This window comes from Oryx dammah, unplaced genomic scaffold, assembly GCF_014754425.2.
Source record: "Oryx dammah isolate SB20612 unplaced genomic scaffold, SCBI_Odam_1.1 HiC_scaffold_21, whole genome shotgun sequence".
Lineage (NCBI taxonomy): Eukaryota > Metazoa > Chordata > Mammalia > Artiodactyla > Bovidae > Oryx > Oryx dammah.
The window spans coordinates 45,330,377-45,355,041 of NW_024070205.1; the positions used below are offsets into that span (position 1 = coordinate 45,330,377).

Genomic DNA, 24,665 nt, shown 5'->3' on the forward strand with positions numbered 1-24,665 from the left:
CTCCAGGCAAGAATACTGGAGTGTGTTGCCATTTCCTTCTCCAGGGGATCTTCCCAACCCAGGGATCAAACCCTGGTCTCCCACATTGCAGGCAGATGCTTTAACCACTGAGCTACCAGGGCATTACTTACTTTTATATACTATATACATGTATGTAGTCAACTTCATTATTGTCTAGTCTGTTTAATGATTATATCTGAAACTTGGGGATATTGAAGAAAAACCTGAAGAAATACAATTATTTACTTTGGAAAGGATATTTAACATATACAAATGACTAATGGGGGTTTGTGTGTGGTGGTACCTGACTGCCACCTCCCCCAAGACAGTGCAGGAAGAAACTGCCCCCAAATAAAGCCAAAGATATTTAGGTTATATATTAGGAAGTATTTTTCATCCTTTAAGGTCTGTAGGACATTTGAATATTCATTATCAAAAAGGAGCATGGTTGTTCTTTCATTAGACCTTAGAGACATTTTTGCTATCAGTCCTGGGTGTTCATTGGAAGGACTGATGTTGAAGCTGAAACTCCAATACTTTGGCCACCTGATGCGAAGAGCTGACTCATTGGAAAAGACCCTGATGCTGGGAAGGATTGAGGGCAGGAAGAAAAGGGGATGGCAGAGGATGAGATGGATGGATTGCATCACCGACTCAATGGACATGGGTTTGCTTGGACTCCAGGAGTTGGTGATGGACAAGGAGGCCTGGCGTGCTGCAGTTCATGGGGTCGCAAAGAGTCAGACAGAACTGAATGACTGAACTAAACTGAACTGAACAGAATAGATATATAGTTACTATTATCTCTATATGGCGATTCCCATGTGGCTCAGTGGTGAAGAATCCAACTGCAGTGCAAGAGATGTGAATTCAATCCCTGGGTCCAGAAGATCCCCTGGGGAAGGAAATGGCAATCCTCTTCAGTATTCTTGCCTGGGAAATCTCATGGACAGAGGAACCTGGCGGGCTATAGTCCATGGGGTCACTAAAGAGTGGGACATGACTTAGTGACTAAACAACAACAATCTCTATATATAATATAGACACATATATCTATTTATATTTCTCTGGTTGGTCTTTTATTTACATTTTTTTTTCTTTCTCTTGTCAAGAATCCTGGGGTCCAAGGCCCTAATGTCATAGTGTCTTAAATGGAATAACAGTAAATTAAAAAAAAGAGAATTCAAATCTAATGCACCTATTAATAGTATAAGGAGTGCAGTGTTTGCTTGGTGAAAATATCTGGAGTTTACAGTATAGAAAGTTTCCTAATAACCAAGAAGCAAGGGTGTACCTGGGGACCCCTGAATGAGCTTTTCCTGGGGAGTGAGGGAAGACAGTGAGGGTGCCTTTCCTGTCTGCTTGGACACTCCTCCCAGAGCCCCCTGAGCCACAGCAAGCACTCTGAGATTGAGGGATCTGTCTTAGGGCCAGCATCGCTTGACCCCCAATCTCTCACACACTATTCCTCTTCTCATCACAGAACAAATCTTTCACGTGTACTTTGTTCATGCCTTTTGAAGAGTTTGAAAAACTGCTAACTAGTAGTGATGTGCTGGACTTCTTCCAGAAATACTTTCCGGATTCCATCCCTCTAATTGGAAAGTAAGTTTCAAGATGTCCAACTGTGCCTTTTGCCCCCTTGTTTGAGGTACTCAAAATTCAGATAAAGGCTAATGCAGCTTATTTCAGCTTTTGTTAAAAATGACCTGTAATGCAGTGACCTGGACGGGAAACCTGCCTGTGTGCTAAGTCACTTCCATCATGTCCGACTCTGCGACCCCATAGAGCCCGCCAGGCTCCTCTGTCCACAGGGTTTTTCCAGGCAAGAATACTGGAGTGAGTTGCCATGCCCTCCTCCAGGGGATCTCCTGATCATGCAGTGACCTGGATGGGAAACCTAGATTACAGCAAAAGTCCAAGAGGATCTTGTGCTGCAAACAGGAATTCTGGAAAAAACCCAGGCCGGGCCAGTTTCTCTGGGAAAGACAAGCCACCATTGTCCCTGGGCCTTTTATGTTCCCTGTGCAGGTGCTCAGGCCCCGTAGGTCTCGGTGTGCCACAGAGCTTGGCTGTGCTTCCTCCTGCTGGTGGGAACACAAATCTATATGATGGCACCCTCAAGTCCACCAGTTGCTAGCTATATAAGCTTTTCTATGTCTCATACCCTTCACAGTAAAATGCTGATGATAGTTGTACCTGCCCCAAAGGGTTGTTATGCAAAGTAAAGGGAATAATGCCTATAAACCACTCAGCACAAGGCCAGGGATGTATAAAGTTTTTCCAAACTGATAGCTAATTGTACCAGCCATCTGGTTTATGAGTCTTAGCTCCTCTGGGCCATTTCAACATCACCACATGGACCTTGTCATTTGGTCTCACTCAGTGCCTCTCTCCCCTATCCCTCTGTCCTAGAACCTAACTCACATTCCACCTCCAGTGACATCTTCATGAAGGCAGCACAATGCTGCAGAAAGAGCAAGGTTTTAACACTACTCTTGTCCCTGACTTCCTTGGGTCTCAGATTTTTCATCACTGAAATAGACATCAGGATGCCTTACTTTTAGGGCAGTTTTGAAAATAAAATGAGTTAATTATGTAAAAGGGATAGCCCACTGCCACGTCATAGCAGATATTTTTTAAAATGGTCAGTTCTCATCCTTTCCTGCATATCAATTCAATTGCTATGTTGGTTTCTCCTTCTCTGGCGTTGAAGGGAAATCTCTGCATGCCAAAATTTAGCCCTTAGATACTTTTGGAACTTGTTCTGTGGCTGTTTCTTGCCTCTCTCACTGGATGTAAGACCATCTAGTGTATGTACACAGGATCGCCAGATGACTCAGTGGTAAAGAATCTACCTACCAGTGCAGTAGATGCCGGAGACATGGGTTCAGTCACCAGGTCGGGAAGATCCCCTGGAGGAGAAAATGGCAATCCGCTCCAGTATTCTTGCCTGGAAAATTCCACAGACAGAAGAGTCTGGCAGGCTACAGTCCATAGAGTCAAGAAGAGTCAGACATGACTGAGCAAGTACACATGATAAACGTACATAGTACTTCTCCACCTATAACGCCCACAAAACCTCTGTAGATGCTTGAGAGATACTAGCTTGAGTCCAATTGTTCATTTCCAGATACACATGGACTCACTTAACTTAATTTTGGTTTGCTGGGTGTTAATAAATTACACAACTGCATCTCAATTTTTTCCAAGGAAACCTGAAACATACCAACGTAGCTGAACATTGTGTGATTTATGTGCTAGATAATGAAGTTTTCCTGACATATAACACAGGCACATTTCAAATTATTCAAATTCAGCTACACTTGTTCTTTTTGGATGTGATTAACATTGTTTCAAATTAAGAATGTAATCAGAACAATGGAATTTGGGAACGAGAAGAAACTTCACCTCCCCCTCTCCTCTTTTCTTCCTGGCATTCTCATGTATTTTTCAAGGAAATAGTATGTTGACAAAGCCAGCAAACCTGAAAGAATTATGCAGTATTTCATACCCAGCTTAACATTTCTACATTTTGATTGTTTTCTTCTGAAGGCAAGCCCTGGTACAAGATTTCTTTCTGTTGCCTGCCCAGTCTATGATATCCATTAAGTGCTCTTCTTTTCACTTTAAATCACATTGCTTGTTGATGGGAGATGCTGCCCACGCCATAGTGCCCTTTTTTGGGCAAGGAATGAATGCGGTAAGTGCTTTTTCAGTAGGTAAGTCCCTCAATCTTTTCTGGGCCCATCTCAACTAAAAAAGCTTAAAGGAAAAAGAAAAGGTTAAAACTATCCCTACATAATCTCTGAGAAAACAGTCAATTCAACAATCCCACCAGCTACTTAACTAGATTGATCTCTATGTATAGTCAATTCTTGGATTACTTGATCCAGACATTTAATGTATAAAAAAGCATAAAGCATAAGATAGTTTTCTGTTCATTTAGAAAATGTATTGATAACTTGAAATTTAGGAACTTGACTGTCAGAAATTCAAGACTTAATTTATAAAAGTCTATATTTCTTTGGCTGTGCCAGGTCTTAGTTGTGAAATGCAAATTCTTAGTCACGGCATGTGAGATCTAGTTCCCTGACCAGGGATCGAATGCAAGCCCCCTACGTTGGGAGCACAGAGTCTTAGCCACTGGACCATCAGGGAAGTCTCCAAGACTTAATTTTTAAAGTACATTTTTTCTTGAGATTATAATGTTAGTATCAAAAAAGAAAAATATCCCAGGGACATCCCTGATGGTCCAGTGGTTAAGACTCTGCCTTCCAATGCAGAGGAGGTGGGCTTGACCCCTGGTTCAAGAAATAAGGTCCCACAAGCCATGAGGTGCAGCCAAAAATTAAAAAAGAAGAAAGAAAAATATCCCAAATTATCTTTTCTTTCCCCCTCTGCTTTTTCATTCCACAGGAAAGGAAAACACAATTAATAGAGTTAAATAGAATGATAAAACAGACTAGACATTGAATACTACTGATTGCTTCCATGGAAATTTTACCATTCTGGTTAGAACAATATATCACGAAAGGAATACTGTTCAAATATTGAATGTTAATTTAATGAATTCTAAAATAATTGTCTAGACAAACAATTATTTTAGGTACATGTGTGTTTGTTTACTAATATTATAGTTTCATCGGAGAGGGCAATGGCACCCCACTCCAGTACTCTTGCCTGGAAAATCCCATGGATGGAGAAGCCTGGTAGGCTGCAGTCCATGGGGTCACTGAGGGTCAGACATGACTGAGTGACTTCACTTTGACTTTTCACTTTCGTGCATTGGAGAAGGAAATGACAACCCACTCCAGTGTTCTTGCCTGGAGAATCCCAGGGACGGGGGAGCCTGGTGGGCTGCCGTCTAGGGGGTCGCACAGAGTCGGACACGACTGAAGCGACTTAGCAGACTTAGCATTATAGTTTTATAACCATAGTCTTATATTGTTTTGGTTTATAGAATATATTCCAAGAATAAATAACTTGTGAGTTGAGTATAATCAATTATATTTTCATCTAATTAGTGGTAAATATTTGTTCTACAAAACATAATGGGAGGTGGGACCCAGTTAGCAGAGTAGGAGGACCCTGAGCTTACTTCCTCCCTTCTCCCAAGGAGAAGTCCTGGCTGCACCTGGATCTGGCTTTAGTCCCTCTGAAACCAGTCCTGTCTCTCACCAAGGAGGTGGTTGCCAGCACACCCTAAGGGAAAGTGTGGCCCATTCTCACTTCATATATGCTCTCCCACCAAAGCCACTAGGTGCATGCAGACTGAATAGGACATCACAGAACATACATTCAAGACCAGGATAGGTAACTTTCACATAATTTCATAGAGATGGTGAAAGCTGGAGAAGATTCTTTTGAGAGTCCCTGGGACATCAAGGAGATCCAACCAGTCAATTCTAAAGAAAATCAACCCTGAATATTCATTGGAAGGACTGATGCTGAAGTTGAAGTTCCAATACTTTGGCCACCTGACGTGAAGAACTGACTCATTGGAAAAGACCCTGATTCTGGACAGATTGAGGGCAGGAGGAGAAGTGGGTGACAGAGGATGAGATGGTTGGATGGCACCATCAACTCAATGGACATGAGTTTGAGCAAACTCTGGGAAATAGTGAAGGACAGGGAAGCCTGGTGTGCTACAGTCCATGGTGTCACAAAGAGTGATACATGACTGAACAACAAGAGAAAGTTAAACAAAATTGTAGAAACCATCAACAAATGGAAAATGCAACCTACTGAATGGGAGACCTTAATCAAATCCAAAAAGAACAAAAGTAGCTGCATTTGAATAACTTAGTCTTTGTAAATGTAATGTCTGATAAGGGGTTGATATCCAAAAATATATTAAACTTATATAACTCACTGTCAAAGAAACAAACAACCAGATCTCAAAAATGGGCAGAAGAACTGAAAAGGAATTTTTCCAGAGAAGACATACAGATAGCCAACAGGCATATGAAAAAAATGTTCAACATCACTGTTCATTGCTGCTCCTGCTGCTAAGTCCCTTCAGCCATGTCCAACTCTGTGCGACCCCCTAGACGGCAGCCCACCAGGCTCCCCCATCCCTGGGATTCTCCAGGCAAGAACACTGGAGTGGGTTGCCATTTCCTTCTCCAATGCATGAAAGTGAAAAGTGAAAGTGAAGTCGCCCAGTCGTGTCCGACTCTTCATGATCCCATAGACTGCAGCCCACCAGGCTCCTCCGTCCATGGGATTTTCCAGGTAAAAGTACTGGAGTGGGGTGCCATTCACTGTTCATTAGGGAAATGCAAATCAAAACCACCATGAGATATCACCTCATATTTCCTAAAATGGCTATCATTAAAAAGACAACGACAAACATGTGTGTCAAGGATATAGAGAAAAAGAATTCTAGTACCCTGTTTGTGGGAATGTAAATTAGTGCAAATACTATGGCAAACTGTATGGAGGTTCCTCAAAAAATTAAACCCTGAACTACCACACGATCCAGTAATTGCACTCATGCTATATATCCAAAGAAAATGAAAATGCTGCTTCAAAAAGATATATGCACCCCATGTTCATAGCAGTATTATTTACAGTCGCCAAGATGCAGAAACAACCTAAGTGTCCATTGAGAAATGAACGGATAAAAAAGTAGTGGTATGCATATACGATGGAGTATTACTCAACCATAAGAAAGAACGAAATTTTGCAATTTGCAACAATATGGATGAACCTGTATAGTATTATGGTTGGTGAAATAAGTCAGACAAAGAAAGAAAAATTCTGTTTGTTTTCATTTATGTGTGGAATCTAAAATATAAAGCAAATAAATGAATATAACAAAACAGAAACAGACTCACAAATACAGAGAACAAACTAGTGGTTACCAGTGGGTAGAAGGGGAAGGGGAGAGGCAAGAAAGAAAAAGGAGATTATGGGGTACAAACTGTAATACACAGTACATAGTATATAGCCTATATTTTATAACTCTGTATGGAGTATAATCTATAAAAATATCAAATCACTAAGTTGTATATCTGAAACGAATAAAATATTGTAAGTCAGCTATACTCCATTTTTTTTTAAACTAAAAAACACATCAATTTTAGCAGTGGATACATGTGTGGACTCTGGCATTAGAACTCCTTTGTTCAAAGCCTGGCTTCATGATTTATTAGAATATGTTCTCACACAACTAATTTTACTCCTTATCTGTAAAATTTAGATTTTTATTTTTAATACTTTTTGCTTTATTACTTCTTATTTTTTTTAAACAAGCTTTTTTTTGGGGGGGCAATAATTGCTGTACAATGTTGTGGTAGTCAACACAAATCAGCCATATTTACATATACACTTGAGCCTCCCCCCCTCAAAATTCAGATTTTATTAGGACCTATCTCGTAGGAATTCTCCAGGAATAAATGAATTAATTAAAGAATTTAAGAGTATTGTCTCATCACTCTATGATATCTTTTATCTCTATATTCCTATAGCATTAACAGCCTATATAATTGACAAATTTATTTGCCTCTGGTATAACATTGATATGTGTAATTGATATAGAAATATTTTATTTCTTAACCTTTACATATTTATATATGATCTTAAAACCATAGTTTGATTTCCTAGAATGCAGAAAACATAGCTTTCTATTTTCTTCTCCCTACTGCACTTAGCAGAGTACCTTACTAATTTTGTGGATTTGTTGATTAGAAATTTGCTTTAATTTTGACTTATGGGAAATGAATTCATATGAGAGTTCTATACTCTCATTAAATTGCTCTAAATGTGAATCTTAAATCCCTAAATAGTTTAAATATTATTATAATGCTTATGGTAGAACAATATAATTATTTTTGCATCTTTAAGAGGCAACAGAATTGTCAAAATTTTGATATTCTAAATTTATATCTATATCTGCATATACTACCACACACTTGCACTCATCTCACATGCTAGCAAAGTAATGCTCAAAATCCTCCAAGCCAGGTTTCAACCGTATGTGAAACATGAATTTCCAGCTGGATTTAGAAAAGGCAGAGGAACCAGAGATCAAATTGCCAACATCCATTGGATCATGGAAAAAGCAAGAGAGTTCCAGAAAAACATCTACTTCTGCTTTATCGGCTATGCCAAAGCCTTTGACTGTGTGGATCACAATAAACTGTGGAAAATTCTGAAAGAGATGGGCATACCAGACCACCTGATCTGCCTCTTGAGAAACCTATATGCAGGTCAGGAAGCAAGAGTTAGATCTGGACATGGAACAACATGGTTCCAAATCGGGAAAGGAGTACATCAAGGCTGTATATTGTCACCGTGCTTATTTAACTTATATGCAGAGTACATCAAGAGAAATGCTGGACTGAATGAAGCACAAGCTGGAATCAAGATTGCAGGGAGAAATATCAATAACCTCATATATGCAGATGACACCACACTTATGGCAGAAAGCGAAGAAGTAAAGAGCCTCTTGATGAAAGTGAAAGAGGAGAGTGAAAAAGTTGGCTTAAAACTCAACATTCAGAAAACTAAGATCATGGCATCCAGTCCCATCACTTCATGGCAAACAGATGGGGAAACAGTGGGACTCCAAAATCACTGCAGATAGTGACTGCAGCCATGATTTTAAAAGACACTTGCTCCTTGGAAGAAAAGCTATGACCAACCTAGACAGCTTTTTAAAAAACAGACATTACTTTACCAACAAAGGTCTGTCTAGTCAAAGCTATGGTTTTTCCAGTAGTCATGTATGGATGTGAGAGTAGGACTATAAAGAAAGCTGAGCCCCCCAAAATAGATGCTTTTGAACTGTTGTGTTAGAGAAGACTCTTGAGAGTCCCTTGGACTGCAAGGAGATCCAACCAGTCCATCCTAAAGGAGATCAGTCCTGAATATTCATTGGAAGGACTGATGCTGAAGCTGAAACTCCAATACTCTGGCTACCTGATATGAAGAACTGACTCATTGGAAAAGACCCTGATGCTGAGAAAGATTGAAGGCAGAAGGAGAAGGGGACGACAGAGGATGAGTTGGCTGGATGACATCGGCTCAATGGATGTGAGTTTGAGTAAACTCTGAGTGTTGGTGATGGACAGGGAGGCCTGGCATGCTGCAGTTGATGGGGTCACAAAGAGTCGGACACGACTGAGAGACTGAAATGAACTGAATTGAATTGAACTGATATATATATATATATATATAAATGAATAAACTGGGCAAAGACAAAACCATCAAACATGCTGTTAATGGCATTTTTAATCAGAATTCAATACCACGTGTGACTCTTCAGCTGTTACATACTGGTTTAGGGTACAAATATCCTGTGAGTTATACCACCAATGAAAAGTCTATTCAAAATTGCTAAATGAAGTATTTATTATTTCCAGTTCATTTTTTCCCATTTTTTCTTGTTTTAGGGCTTTGAAGACTGCTTGGTATTTGATGAATTAATGGATAAATTCAATAATGACTTTAGTAAGTAAAATTTCTCAGTGGGACATGGATTAGTCTTGCTGATTAATTGTACACCTGTTTCTGATCCTGGAAGATTTCAAATCATGAATTAGATTTCCTAATCAGAATTATAATTTTTTCTTTTAATACTCTGTGCCACTGTTGTTGCTCATTGCAGACAACAAACACCCAGAGAGGAAAAGACAGTTTCTTTTAAGTTTTTACATGGAGGTTTATACCAAGAAAAAAAGTTCTGAGTACCAAAGTTTGGTGAAGGTATACTCCTTTCTGGGCCTCCGTGATGGCTTGGATGGCAAAAAATCCACCTGCAATGCAGGAGACCCTGGTTTTATCCCTGGGTCAGGAAGATCCTGGAGAAGGGAGTGGCTACCCACTCCAGTATTCTTGCCTGGAGAACTCCATGGACAGAGGAGCCTGGCGAGGCTACAGTCCATGGGGTCAGACATAACTGAAACTACTTAGCATGCACACATACCCCTTTATCTCCCTCTCAGTCTAGTTAACACCCATGCCTATATTCCCTACAGCTTGCCCTCAGAACACCTTTGGAAGCTCCAGCATTTTCTTGTTTTTTGCTTTGTCAAAGTTTGCATATAATACTTCCATTTACCTTTTGATTAAAATGAATTCCACAAATAATTTTACAAGTATTGAAGTTTTAAATTTTTATATATAACTCTGAAAATAAGTTAAATGTACATAATTTTCATCTGTAAAAGAAATTGAAAACAATAGAACTGGATAACTTTTAGTGCTTCTCAGCTCCACATGCTCTCAAAGGTCACCTCTGAAATTAAACCTGTGGCAGATAAGAGACTACTTAAGAACTAGTTTTGAATCTACACCCAGATTCCAGCCTTTTTAAATTTCTTTTTTTATTAAAGGATCATTGCTTTACAGAATTCTGTTTTCTGTCAAACCTCAACATGAATCAGCCATAGGTATACATATATCCCCTCCCTTTTGAACCTCCCTCCCATCTCCCACCCAATCCCACCCCTCTAGGTTGATACAGAGCCCCTGTTTGAGTTTCCTGAGCCATACAGCAAATTCCCATTGGCTATCTATTTTATATATGGTAATGTAAGTTTCCATGTTACTCTTTCCATACATCTCACCCTCTCCTCCCCCTCCCCATGTCCATAAGTCTATTCTCTATGTCTGTTTCTCCACTGCTGTCCTGTTAATAAATTCTTCAGTACCATTTTTCTAGATTCTGTATATATGTTAGAATATGATATATATTTCTCTTTCTGACTCACTTTACCCAGTATAATAGGTTCCAGGTTCATCCACCTCATCAGAACTGACTCAGTTATGTTCCTTTTATGGTTGAGTAATATTCCATTGTGTATATGTACAACAACTTCTTGATCCATTCATCTGTCGATGGACATCTAGGTTGCTTCCGTGTTCTGGCTATTGTAAATAGTGCTATAGTGAACAATGGGACACATGTGTCTTTTCCAGTTTTGGTTTCCTCAGGATATATGTCTAGGTGTTGGATTGCTGGATCATATGGTGGTTTTATCCTAGTTTTTAAAGGAATCTCCATACTGTCTTCCATAGTGGCTGTATCAATTTACAGTCCCACCAACAGTGCAAAAGCATTCTCTTTCTCCACACCCTCTCTAGCATTTATTGTTTGTAGACTTTTTGATGATGGCCATTATGACTGGAGTGAAGTGATATCTCATTATAGTTTTGACTTGCATTTCTCTAATAGTAAGCTATGTTGAGCATCTTTTCATGTGTTTGTTAGCCATCTATATGTCTTCTTTGGAAAAATGTCTGTTTAGGTCTTTCTCCCACTTTTTGATTGGGTTGTTTGTTTTTCTGGCATTGAGTTGTATGAGCTGCTTGTATATTTTGGGAATTAATCCTTTGTCAGTTGTTTCATTTGCTGTTTATTATTTTCTCCCATTCAAAGAGTTGTCTTTTCACCTTGCTTGTGGTTTCCTTTGCTTTGCAAAAGCCTTTAAGTTTAACCAGGTCCCACTTGTTTACTTTTGTTTTTATTTCCACTCTTCAAGGAGGTGGGTCATAGAGGATCTTGCTTTGATTTATGTCATCGAGTGTTCTGCCTATATGTTCCTCTAAGAGTTTTATAGTTTCTGGTCTTACATTTAGGTCTTTAATCCATTTTGAGTTTACCTTTGTGTTTGGTATTAGGAAGTTTCCTAATTTCATTCTTTTACATGTAGCTGTCCAGTTTTCCCAGAACCATTTATTGAAGAGGCTGTCTTTGTCCTATTGTATATTCTTGCCTCCTTTGTCAAAAATGAGGTACTCATATGTGCATGGGTTTATTTCTTGCCTTTCTATCTTGTTCCATTGGTCTATATTTCTGTTTTTGTGCCAGTACCATACTGTTTTGATGATGGTAGCTTTGCAATATAATCTGAGGTCAGGAAGGTTGATTCCTCCAGGTCCATTCTTCTTTCTCAAGATTGCTTTGACTACTTGAGGTCTTTTGTGTTTCCATATGAATTGTGAAATTTTTGGTTCTAATTCTATGAAAAATGCCTTTGGTATTTCATAGGGATCATATTGAACATGTAGATTGCATTTGGTAATACAGTCATTTTCACAATATTGATTCTTCCTACCAAGGAACACAGAATATCTGTTCATCTGTTTATTTTGTCTTTGATTTCTTTCATTAGTGTCATAATTTTCTGTGTACAATTCTTTTCTCTCCTGAGGTATGTTTATTCCTAGATATTTAATTATTTAAGTTGCAGTGGTGAATGGGGTTGATTCCTTAATTTCTCTTTCTGATTTTTTGTTGTTAGTATACAGAAATGCAAATGATTTTTGTGTATTGAGTTTGTATCCTGCAACTTTGTTAAATTCACTGATTAGCTCTAATAATTTTCTGATACTATCTTTAGAGTTTTCTATGTACAGTATCATGTCATCTGCAAACAGTGAGAACTTTACTTCTTCTTTTCCGATCAGAATTTTTTTTTTGTTTTCATCTCTGATAGCTGTAGCTAGGACTTCCAGAACTATGTTGAATAATAGCAGTCAAAGTGAACACCCTTGTCCTGTTCCTGATCTTAGGGGGAATGCTTTCAGTTTTTCACCATTGAGAATAATTTTTGCTGTAGATTTATATATATGGCCTTTACTGTGTTGAGGCAGATTCCTTCTCTGCCCATTTTTTTGAGGAGTTTTAATCAGAAATGGGTGCTGAATTTTGTTAAAGTCTTTTTTCTGCATCTGTTGAGATTATCATTTAGTTTTTATCTTTCAATTTGTTAACATGATGTACCACATTGATTGATTTGCATATATTGAAGAATCCTTGCATCCCTAGAATAAACCCAACTTGATCATGGTTTATGAGCTTTCTGAGGTTGCTAAATTCTGTTTGCTAAAATTTTGTTGAGGATTTTTATATCTAATTTGTATCTATTTTTGTTTTAATATACTTTCTTTGTATTTAGTCTTCTTAGTTTGATTGTTATGTGTCTGGGGTGTTTCTCCTCAGGTTTATCCTGTTTGGGACTCTTTGTGCCTCTTGGACTTGACTGACTATTTCCTTTGCCATGTTGGGGAAATGTTCAACTATAATCTCTTAAAAATCCTTTCTATTTCTGCTTTGTCTGTCGTAACCTCTCCTTTTTCATTTCCAATTTTGTTGATTTGATTCTTTTCTCTTTTTTTTTTCTTGATGAGTCTGGCTAAAGGTTTGTCAATTTTGTTTATCTTCTCAGAGAACCAGCTTTCAGTTTTATTAATTTTACTGTTGTTTCTTTCATTTCTTTTTCATTTATTTCTGCTTGGATCTTTATGATTTCTTCTACTAATTTTGGGGCTTAATTCTTCTTTTTCCAGTTGTTTTAGGTGTAAAGTTAGGTTGTCTCTTCAATGTTTTTCTTCTTTCTTGCGGTAGGATCGTAGTGCTATAAACTTCCCTCTTAGAACTGCTTTTGCTGCATCCCATAGGTTTTGAGTTGTCATGTTTTCACTGTTATTTGTTTCTAGAAATTTTTTTATTTCCCTTTTGATTTCTTCAGTAACCTATTGGTTATTTAGAAATGTGTTGTTTAATCTCTATGTGTTTGTGTTTCTTACAGTTTTTTTCTTGTAATTGATATCTCGTCTCATAGCATTGTAGTCAGAGAAGACGCTTGATATGACTTCAGTTTTCTTAAATTTACTGAGGTTTGACTTGTGACCCAAGATGTGGTCTATCCTGGAGAATAGGTATGCTGCTGCTACTTCTTAAGAAGAAGGTATGCTGCTGCTGCTGCTATAGCCTTCTGCATTTGGATGGAATGTCCTAAAGATATCAATGAGATACATCTCATCTAATGTATCATTTAAGACATATTGTGTTACTATCAATTTCTCCTTTTATGTCTATTAGTGTTTGTCTTATGTATTGAGGTGCTCCTATGTTGGGTGCATAGATATTTACAATCGTTACATTTTTCTCTTGGATTGACCCCCTGATCATTACGTAGTGTCCTTCCTTATCTCTTGCAATCTTCCTTATTTTAAGGTCTATTTTTTCTGATATGAGGACTGCTACTACAGGTTTATTTTGCTTCCCTTTTGCATGGAATATATTTTTCCATCCTTTCACTTTCAGTCTATATGTTTTTAGGTCTGAAGCGAGTTTCTTGTAGTCAGCATATATATGGGCCTTGTTTTTGTATCCATTCAGCCAATCTGTGTCTTTTGGTTGAAGCATTTAATCCATTTACATTTAAAGTAATTATTGATATATGTGTTCCTATTGCCATTTTCTTAATTGTTTGGGGTTTATTTTGTAGATCTTTTTTCTTCTCTTGTATTTCTTGACTATATAAGTCCCTTTAATATTGTTGTAAAGCTGGTTTGGTGGTACTGAATTCTCTTAACTTTTGCTTGTCTGAAAAGCTTTTTATTTCTCCATCAATTCTGAATAAGATCATTGCTGGGTACTGTAATCTTGGTTGTAGATTTTTCCCTTTCAATACTTTAAATATATCCTGCCATTCCCTTCTGGCCTGCAGAGTTTCTGCTGAAAGATCAGCTGTTAAGTGTCTGAGGTTTCCCTTGTATGTTATTTGTTGCTTCTCCTATGTTGCTTTTAATATACTTTCTTTGTGTTTAGTCTTGTTAGTTTGATTAGTATGTGTCTGGGGTATTTCTCCTCAGGTTTATCCTGTTTGGGACTCTTTGTGTCTCTTGGACTTGATTGACTATTTCCTTTGCCATGTTGGTGAAATTTTCAACTATAATCTCTTAAAAATTTTTCTCATACTCTTTCTTTTCCTCTTCTTTTTCTGGGACCTCTGTAATTCAAATGTTGGTGCGTTTGATATTGTCCCAGAGGTCTCTGAGACTATCCTCGGTTCTTTTCATTCTTTTTACTTTATTCTTTTCTTCAGAAGTTATTTCCACCATTTTATCTTCTAACTCTTTGATTCATTCCTCTGCTTCAGATAATCTGCTATTGATTCCTTCTAGAGTATTTTTAATTTATGTAATTGTGTTGTTTGTCTCTGTGTGTTTATTCTTTAATTCTTCTAGGTCTGTGTTAATTGATTCTTGCATTTTCTCCATTTTGTTTTCAAGGTTTTTGATCATATTTACTATCATTATTCTGAATTCTTTTCCAGATAGTTTGCCTATTTCCTCTTCATTTATTTGGACTTCTGTGTTTCTAGTTTCTTCCTTCATTTGTATAGTATTTCTCCGCCTTCTCATTATTTTTTTAAACATATTGTGTTTGAGGTCTCTTTCTCCCAGGTTTCAAGGTTTAATTCTTTCTTCCTTTTGGTTTCTGCCCTCCTAAGGTTGGTCCAGTGGTTTGTGTAAGCTTTGTCTAGGGTGAGATTTGTGCAGAGTTTTTCTTGTTTGTTTGTTTTTCCTTTGATGGGCAAGGCTGAGTGAGGTGGTAATCCTGTCTGCTGATGACTGGGTGTGTGCTTTTGTTTGCTGTTTAGATGAGGCATCTTGCACAGGGTGCTCCTAGTGGTTGGGTGATGCTGGGTAGTGTATTCAACTGATTTCCTTTGTGTGAGTTCTCACTATTTGATACTTCCTAGGGTTAGTTCTCTGGTAGTCTAGGGTGTTGAAGTCAGTGCTCCCACTCCAAAAGCTCAACGCTTGATCTCTGGTGAAGAATAAAGTTTCCATAAGTGGTTTGTTATGGCATTAAGTGAGATTAAAGCAAATATCTGAAAACGAGAAACCATAGATGAACCTCAGACAAATGGCAGTTACAAAATCAGGCAAATAATAATTAAAATAATAGAATATACACATATACATATACACACATAAGCAAAGTAAAAACAGTCCAACAAAAATAGAATAGATTGACCCTGCAAACAAAGGAAATAAAAAATTATATCTACGAGAACAAAACTAACTAAAGCACAAACTGGAAAACAAAACTATAGCAAGGTGCCAATTGGGGAATAAAGCAATAAAAAAAAAAACTAACAAATATGTTGAGAGAAAAGGAAAGAAAGAAAAGAAAGAAAAAATAGATATGCAAAGTTAGAGGTATATGAAGAAGATTTATATACTTTCAAGATTAACTGCAAGGAGAAAAGAATAGTAGGAAAAGCAAACAAAGGAATAAATGTAGAAAATAATAATAATAATAGATTTTAAAAATTAAAATTAAAAAGAAGAGAAAAGAAGAAAAAAAGTGGGGGTGGGGGGAAACGCCACAGAACTGCAAAAGCCCAGTGTAGAGGCAGAGGTTTATAACAACAATAAAAAATGTGACAGAAAAAGAAAAAAAAATCTCAAAAGCTTAATTAGATTTCATAGTGCCAATTAAATTTACAACTACAACAGAAAGGGGTGGGGGTGGAGGAAAAACAAAGAAAAAAGATCCAAAAGAATTTACACAACAAGTCAAAACATAAGAATAATAAATGTTTTTCTTGAGTTACTGCTGTCAGAGTCCTTTCCCTCAATGGGAGTCACAGTCCACCTCACCTGCCTAGGATGCCCCTCAACACTGTGCTCATCTCTGGACCTGCTGCGGGGACAGCTCAGATTCTAATCTGGTCCTGCTCCTATGTGTTCTTGCCTCCAATGTCCACAGCTAACAGAACTAGTGCATTTTCTTTTGTGGGCGCTCTCAATGATCTTTTGTATATTCCATAGACACAGATTCTGTAGTTGATGGTGTGGATTGAATCTGCAGGTTGTACAGCTGGTGGGAAGGTTTTGGGTCTTCTTCCTTAGCCACATTGCCCCTGGGTTTCAACTGTGGTTTTATTTCCACCTCTGTATGTGGGTTGTCTATTGGGGTTTGCTCATGAGTCTCCCCTGGAGGACTTGGGTTTGCCCCTGTGAGGGCCAGGAGTGGAGGTGGTACATCTGCTTGGGTTGCAGGGGTTCTGGCAGCACCAGGTACTCAGGGGAGCTGGCGGCTAGGACAGCAGGAAATATAGTGCTCTAGAAGGGTATGGCAACCAGTATTGGCCAATACACTCCAATATTGCCTGAAGAACCCCACTCCCTGACAGAGAAGCCCGGCAGGCCACAGTCTACAGGGTCACAAGGACTCAGGCACAGCTGAAGCGACCCTGCGCCCATAGACTTAAGACTTTTTGGCCTGTGGCAGCTCTGCCCCAGTGAGAGTTGAGTGTGAAGGTGGTGCGGCTGCTTGGCTTGTGGGGACGCTGGCAGCACCACGTGTGCGGGAACATGGGCTGCCTCCACCATAGGAGTTATGGCCCTAACAGTCTTGTTTCGAGGCTCTAGTAGCTGACAATCATTAGGCCTCTTTGGCCAGTCTTTCTCTGTAGCTCTGTCCATTCAGGCACTTATAGGGCTCCCTTGCCTGGGGTCCTTCTCTGTTGTTCCATGCATCAGGCTCATAGAGGGGCCCCGTGGCTGGGATCCTACTCTGTAGATCAGCGGCACATCAGTCACTTAAAGGAGCACCTTGGGTGGGGTCCTGCTCTGTAGTTCAGTGCGTCAGGCGCTTGATGGGCCAGTCTCTCTATTGTTCAGCTGCTGATGCTGGTGTGTGGAGAGAGAGAGGCTATGGTGATGGCTCCACACCCTACGTGTGACTCAGCAGTATCGCCTTGCTTCCATGGCTGCCTGGCTTTCCTCCACAGGCATTTCCCACCACAGTCTCCTCCCTCATATCCCCTTGATCTGTCTTTCCACAGTCAACAGCAGCCCTCACCCTGGGATTGCTCCACAATCCCTAAGCTTCAGTTCCCAGCCACTGTGCCTTCCAGGAGACTGTGTCCCTCTCTGAGGTATGTACGGCTGGAGCAAAGACTGTCTGATTCTCATTCCATTTAGGCTGCCACAGATCAGCTGTTTCACTCTCAGCCTTAAATGTTTCTCCTTTGACTCAGACAATTGCCCCGATGTGGGGATCGGACCCCTGCTTCAGTGCTCCCACCCACTGAGGGCAGGTCCAGTCCTTCTAACACTCCTGTTTTTTCCCCTAGTTCCTTCATCCTACCAAGTCTTGCGTGATTCTATATGTCCTTTTCCTCTGGTCAGGTACTCCTGTCCACACTCAGCTAGTGTTCTGCATGCACTTCTGTGTCTGAAGGTGCATTCCTGATGTATCTGTGGAGAGAGTTGTACTCCATGTCCACCTACTCCTCTGCCTTCTTGTTTTCTCCAGATTCCAGTCTTGATTTGCCAACTTATTAGCCCTGTGACCTTGAACAAGTCACTTTATTTTTCTAAAGTCTCATTTTTTTTCCCACCAATAAAGTGGGGATAATACCAACTTCAGAAAGCTGTGAGGGTTAAATCAAATGACTTGTGTAAAGCATTTTTTTTTTTTAAGCCTGATTCACAGATACAAGCTAGTGGTTACTAGTGGGTAAAAGGGTAAGGTGAGGGGCAAACTATGAGGTATAAAATAAATAAGCTATAAGGATATACTGTACAACACAGGGAATACAAACAATATTTTATGATAACTATAAATGGAGTATAACCTTTAACAATTGTGAGTCACTGTTATACCCCTGTAACTCATGTAATGTGACTGTGACTGTTTGTGTGGGCTGAGTGGTGTTCAACTCTTTTGCAACCCCAAGGACTGTAGCCTGCCAGGCTCCTTTGTCCATGGACTTTCAAAGTGGGTCACCACTTCCTACTCCCGGGTTCTTCCCAACCCAGGGATCGAACCCCAATCTCAAGGGTCTCCAGCATTGGCAGGTGGATTCTTTACCATTGCACCTTCTGGGATATTGTACAACAGCTATCCCTCAAGGGGAAAAAAAAAAAAGTTTAAAAAAAAAAGGCTGGAATAAAGTAAGCTCAGAGTAAAAAAAATTTTGAGTGTTATAGGGTGTCAGTGGACACTATGGTGTCTGAATCTGAGAAGATTATGGATTCTAGGTAAATTGCTTCTGGATTTCTTACTTTCTTTCCCAGTTATCTGAGATGCTCAGGATCCAGAGGTATTTTGTCTCCTCGCTTCTTAGCCCGTGTGTGATTGGTTAGCATGTGATGACAATGGTGGAGATAGATTGAGAGCTTATATAGCAGAACATACTGTCAATATTGGTTTTAGTTATAAGACATAGATAAAACTAATTATCACAATAATAACTAACATCACTGAACATGTAATATGTGTTGAGGATCTTGCAACGTTTTTTTTAATGTATTACCTCATGAAAAACGAGGGGCATAGGTACTATTCTTGTGCCTGGTTTACAACTGAGGAAATTTAAGCTTAGAGTTTACAACTTAGGAAATTTAACCTTAAGTAACTTGCCCAAAGCCAAGTAGCTAGAAAGTGATGAAGCTGGGGCTTGTACTCATGGGCACTCTCAGACTTTAGAAATGGCTTCCCAAAAATGGGAGTTGTTTGGCCCTGTGAAATTATCAATCATTACTTTATAAAATATTTATTCAGTATTTACCATATACCAGTTTAAGTTTTCAAACATGAGTAAAACATGGGGCCTTCCTCTGAGAGATAAGAGAATAATGGAGGAGCTGATGTTTAAGCTAACAAGGTGAGCTGAGGTGAGTGTTAGTTGCTCAGTCATGTCTGACTTTTTGTGACTCCATAACTGTAGCCTTCCAGGCTCCTCTGTCCATGGGATTTCCCAGGTAAGAATACTGAAGCAGATAGCCATTCCCTTCTCCAGGGGACCTTCCTGACTGAGGGATCAATCCCAGGTCTCCTACACTGCAGGCAGACTCTTAACTGTCTCTGCCACCAGGGAAGCCCAAAGGGAAGACTGTTTCTGCCTGGTATAGAATCAGGGACATTTCACATGTGAGGCGAGTGTGATAACCACTGCACTACCGAAACAGGTGAAGTGAAGTGGAGTGAAGTCGCTCAGTCGTGTCCGACTCTTTGCGATCCCACGGACTCTAGCCTATCAGGCTCCTCCGTCCATGGGATTTTCCAGGCAAGAATGCTGGAGTGGATTGCCATTTCCTTCTCCAGGGGATCTTCCTGACCCAAGAATCGAACCCCGGTCTCCCTCATTGCAGGCAGATGCTTTACCGTCTGAGTCATCAAGGAAGCCAGGTGACTTAGGTTCAAATGAAACAACTTTACATGGGGTAGCAAGAAAGAACAAAAAGGAGAGTAGCAACATCTAAGGATTTGGAATCACTTTAAAGTCATTTATATGAACTGCTTTCCATTTGTGAAGTAAAAAATAATGATTTACTAATCTAGTATATTTCATAGTCTTTATCATAATTTTATTAAACTATAGGTGATGGGAAATGTCCATGTGTTATTGCTCAGTATTCACAGATTGTTGGTCATACAGCTTTGTTGTCCATAGCTTTATAAGGTTAGAGAGAACACTGGTAGAGAATACACCATTTAATTTGAACTGTATAGAGTTCAGCCCATTTTTTTAACAGACTGTTTTGGGAAAGATATCTTATTTAACTTGGATTCTAGGTATGTGTCTTCCAGAATTCTCAAGATTTAGAGTTCCAGATGACCATGCAATTTCAGACCTATCCATGTACAATTACATAGAGGTAAGTGAGAAGGTTTTGTTCTTTTCAATAAGATCATGCACTGATATTCTAATAAACATTCTTTAATTTTTCTTTGTTCCAGCCCCATCTCATGCATGCTGTGTAAGAACACACACACACAGAGCATTCTTTTTTACATGGTTGAAATATGAAGGCAGAGACAGTGATAATGACCCCCACACACCATCTTCATCTGTATTTTAGGGACATTTAGAAGGTAACAAAAATGAAAAGGTGTCTGGTTTCAGTATCTGATCATTCATCAGCTCAAGCCTTAGACATTTAGTAGAGTTAGTAATACACTGTTTTAATGAAAAAATATTTTTGATATGAGTTAATATATTTGGAAAGTTTAAGAGACATTTCCATTCTTAACATTATAAGCTGTGAACTTACAGTAGCATTAAATAATCTTTGGGGGTTTTTGTACTGAAAGAAATACGTAACACCAAAGAAATTCACAGTCAATAGATTAATACTCAGAAGAAAACCACAATTCCATTTTGAGCCAGTCATGTGAAAACTCACAGTAAATGATTACGGTTATAGTTTTTCAATCAAATGAAAAAAATTTACAAGATAAATTTTTAGAAAGAGTGTAGCTATTTTCGATCTCCTGAAGACAGAAATAAATAAAGTAGGTTTCAACTTAAGCAGAATTTTTTCATATGTGGTGAAGGTAAGCTTCTGTAAGCTTCTGGAATTCTCACTGAGATATCTTGTCTTGTCTTTAAAACAAGACAATCATAACATAAGATTTATCTTGAATATGGACTAAATCTAGAGGCATAGCTTTAAACAGATCTCTTCTTGCCAAAATAATGTTGCAAACTGACCAGAAAATAACAGAAATTAATCAAATCTTGGGCTCACAGACAACTCACAGATTCATGCAAACACTTGCTGAAATAGAATTGACCCTCGAGCAAAATAGAGTTCTAACAGGTTTTGCATAATTGCTGTACCTTTTCAAGTTACTGTCCTGTGACACTGGCTGAAAAGAAAACGACTGAAATGGATAGGAAGCAAGAATTTATTTGACTACTTTGAGTCTGGCTTTGCGGTGAATGGGAATGAAGAGTGATAATAAGTTGTAGTAAACAATTAAAGGTACATTTCAAAAGATATTCTTTGAGACTCCTTACATTATTACAGATGCGAGCACATGTCAACTCAAGGTGGTTCATCTTCCAAAAGAACATAGAGAGACTTCTTCATGCTATTATGCCATCTACCTTTATTCCTCTTTATACCATGGTAAGGTCTGGATTTAAGACTTTTCCTCATTTTAATCTTCTGTTTAGTCATTATAGAATACTGAAGAATACTTTTTAAACTTTTATAGGTCACCTTTTCCAGAATAAGATACCATAAAGCAGTGCTGCATTGGTACTGGCAGAAAAAGGTGGGAACAAGTTACACTTACTTGTAATGTTGAAGTTTACAGTGTCATGGTTATGTTTACCTCAGACAAATATGGAAATAATGAAACAGACACCAAGTGTTTGCCTTCCAATAAAAAATGTCCTGGCTACCCAGATGACAGAATGCCTAATGAACAAAATTACAAAGAAGAGGCAACTCCCATTGCCTCTTAAGAGGCAATTCTTGAAGAGAAGAAATTCCAAAAAGAAACTGATGCTGATATTTCTAAACTTTTCATTTTATTTTAGCAGCATGACCTTTTACTTTTATTTAGCAGTTGACTTTCTTCATGCAATATTCCTATGGGTTTAATTTATAAAATTGGGCAAAATCCTTTAGGATTGACTGGTTTGAATATTCTTTGGAAGGCCTCTTGCTAAAGCTGAAGCTCCAATACTTTGGCCACCTGATGTGAAAAGCTGACTCATTAGAAAAGACCCTGATGCTGGAAAAGATTGAGGGTAGGAGGAGAAGAGGGTGACAGAGGGTGAGATGGTTGGATGGCATCACTGACTCAATGGACTTCAGTTTGAGCAAACTCTTGGAGATAGTGAAGGACAGGGAAGCCTGGTGTGCTGCAGTCCATGGGGTTGCAGAGTCAGGCACAACTTAGCAACTGAACAACGAGTACAAATGATGCCATTTCTGAAAAAAATGAAACAGGTAATACAAAATTATATTTGTTCTTTGAGAAAAACATCTAAGTATTGTAGTGATTGACAATGACTTAAGACGGGAATGCAATGAGATTCCCTCCAATGCTGAGATTTCTATGATTTTAACATAAAAAATTGGACAAAGTCAAATCACTTATAAAACACAATCTAATCCACATTAATTTTGGGCACTCGACTCACAGATGCCATATATGGAGATTCAGATTCCTGATCTTCCACTGTGGAAATATTACAACTTCATTCACTAAATAAATAGTTCTATTTAGTACGTAGACACTGAGCTAGGCGTGGTGATGAACATGAGGCAGCCCTTACCCTTTGTATAGCTCAGAGCCTAGTACAGGAAGTGGCCACTTTCAGTTGAGAGGCACTGCCCTGGAGGGGAATGGTCATAGACGCGGGGAAGGAGGGTGGAGGTTGAAAAAACCTCTCAGACATTCAGAGTGGCAAATATTCGGTGGAGCTGGAAGAAGCTCATATGTGTGAGAATGACAGGAGAAGGAGCTGGAATAGCAAGTAGGACCCGAAAAATCATGAATATTATTTTAAGGAAAATCGGAAGACAAAGGAGACTTGAATTCTCAGGTGTGGATTTTAGAAAGATTACTTTGCTTATAGAGACTAGATTGGAATGAATTGAGATTTATTCACACATAGATGAATAAAATAAGGTCCCTGCCCTCAAAAAGCTAAAAGTCCAAAGGGAAAGAGATAGCAATAGGCAGTTAAATGTAGGACCATTGGTGTAATGTTAGAGGCCAGGATGATACGGGAATGCACACAACCTAGGCTGGACTCCTCGGCTTGTATGGTTGATAGACTGTAGACGGTGAAGGTGCCTAAGTCTTTGAATGTGCATCTTCCAAGTCACAGAGATTCATTGGACCCATCACTCTTCTTAGGGACACTTCGTGCAGGGTCTGAACAGTGACTGAATCACTTGTGGCTTCTTCCAAGACAGAGTTCATAGTTCTTTTTTTTTTTCAATTGTGGATTTCTTTGTGGCTGGACAAAGACTGAATGCTAAGAATTATTTATACAGAACATGTGGAATCAGGAATTTCTGGGAAGAGAGAGGAGAAAGAGAGGAAGGTAGGAAGCTTCAAATTACCAGCCATTGCAGGACTTCACCTAGTGGTCATGCAATGAAATCTGTTTCACACTGAAGAACGAATAGGAAAGTAAACAATGCTGTTTAAGAATGAAGTCTATTTTCAAGATTTTAACCTCTGAACAAATAAAAGGAAAGTTCTTACTCTTTTTACAGGTGATAAATAGAGGACTTTTTCTCTTTGGAACACTGATAGCCGTCAGTGGTACTTACCTACTTATGCGCTACAAATCACCGAGACTCCTGGGCTACTTGAGGAGACCATCAGAGTGGGTCACTTACTTCCAGAATACAGGACATGTTTCCCTGTAAATTCCTTGGAGTCACTAGAACAAATTCCCAATGTCATTAGCAAGTGATAAAAAGATCCTGAAGTAGCAAATATTTGATTTCTCTGTAACCAAAACAGGAACAAAATCATGTTTCCAATTCACTAATGGAAGATATTTATCAGCTTATAATAAAATTCAATGTAGAATTTCTCTGCAAGTTTATTGTAATTATTGAAAAAATAACCCATCACTTTCAGTTGTAAAATGCAGTTTTCCCACAGCACTATTGTTAGGTCAAATCATTCTAAATATAAAAGCACAATGATTAAGGTCTCTTTCACTTCTCAAAAAGTAAGGCCCTAGAGACCTCAAGAAGTCACGATCATACTTTTCTTTAAAGGACTTAATAGAAATCATGATAGGATTGACTTAACACTTGGGACTAAAAGTCACAATTTGCCTAATGGATTAGTAGTAATTGTACTTTTCATCACTTGGATGAAACTTACTCAAACACAGGGCTCAGATTTTCTTGCTAAAACTAGAAGTATAAATAAACAAAGGGGGCTTTCTCAAGAGTTCAAAATGAATCAGTTTTATTTCCCAGTCTTCAAATGCCAGTATTACCTTCTGAGGATTTTAAAAATTTATTTTTTAATTAAAAAAATTTGTGGTAAAAGTCATAATATAAAACATACTATTTAAACCATATTTAAGGCTATTAAAGCCATATTAAGTAAAGGATAGGAAGAGTCT

At 38.7% G+C, this 24,665-nt stretch overlaps 1 protein-coding gene across 1 annotated transcript in view; it reads left to right on the plus strand.

Annotated features, from left to right (window-relative positions):
* The window catches only part of KMO (kynurenine 3-monooxygenase), a 64,742-nt gene extending 40,255 nt beyond the window's left edge, over positions 1-24,487 (plus strand). The window contains exons 9-15 of the mRNA XM_040263573.1: positions 1,484-1,605; positions 3,556-3,703; positions 9,402-9,459; positions 20,342-20,424; positions 21,580-21,681; positions 21,770-21,829; positions 23,794-24,487. Coding sequence (XP_040119507.1) covers positions 1,484-1,605; positions 3,556-3,703; positions 9,402-9,459; positions 20,342-20,424; positions 21,580-21,681; positions 21,770-21,829; positions 23,794-23,949 — 729 coding nt within the window. The 3' untranslated portion in view covers positions 23,950-24,487. The remainder of the gene's footprint in view (positions 1-1,483; positions 1,606-3,555; positions 3,704-9,401; positions 9,460-20,341; positions 20,425-21,579; positions 21,682-21,769; positions 21,830-23,793) is intronic.
* Positions 24,488-24,665: the final 178 nt, after the last annotated feature.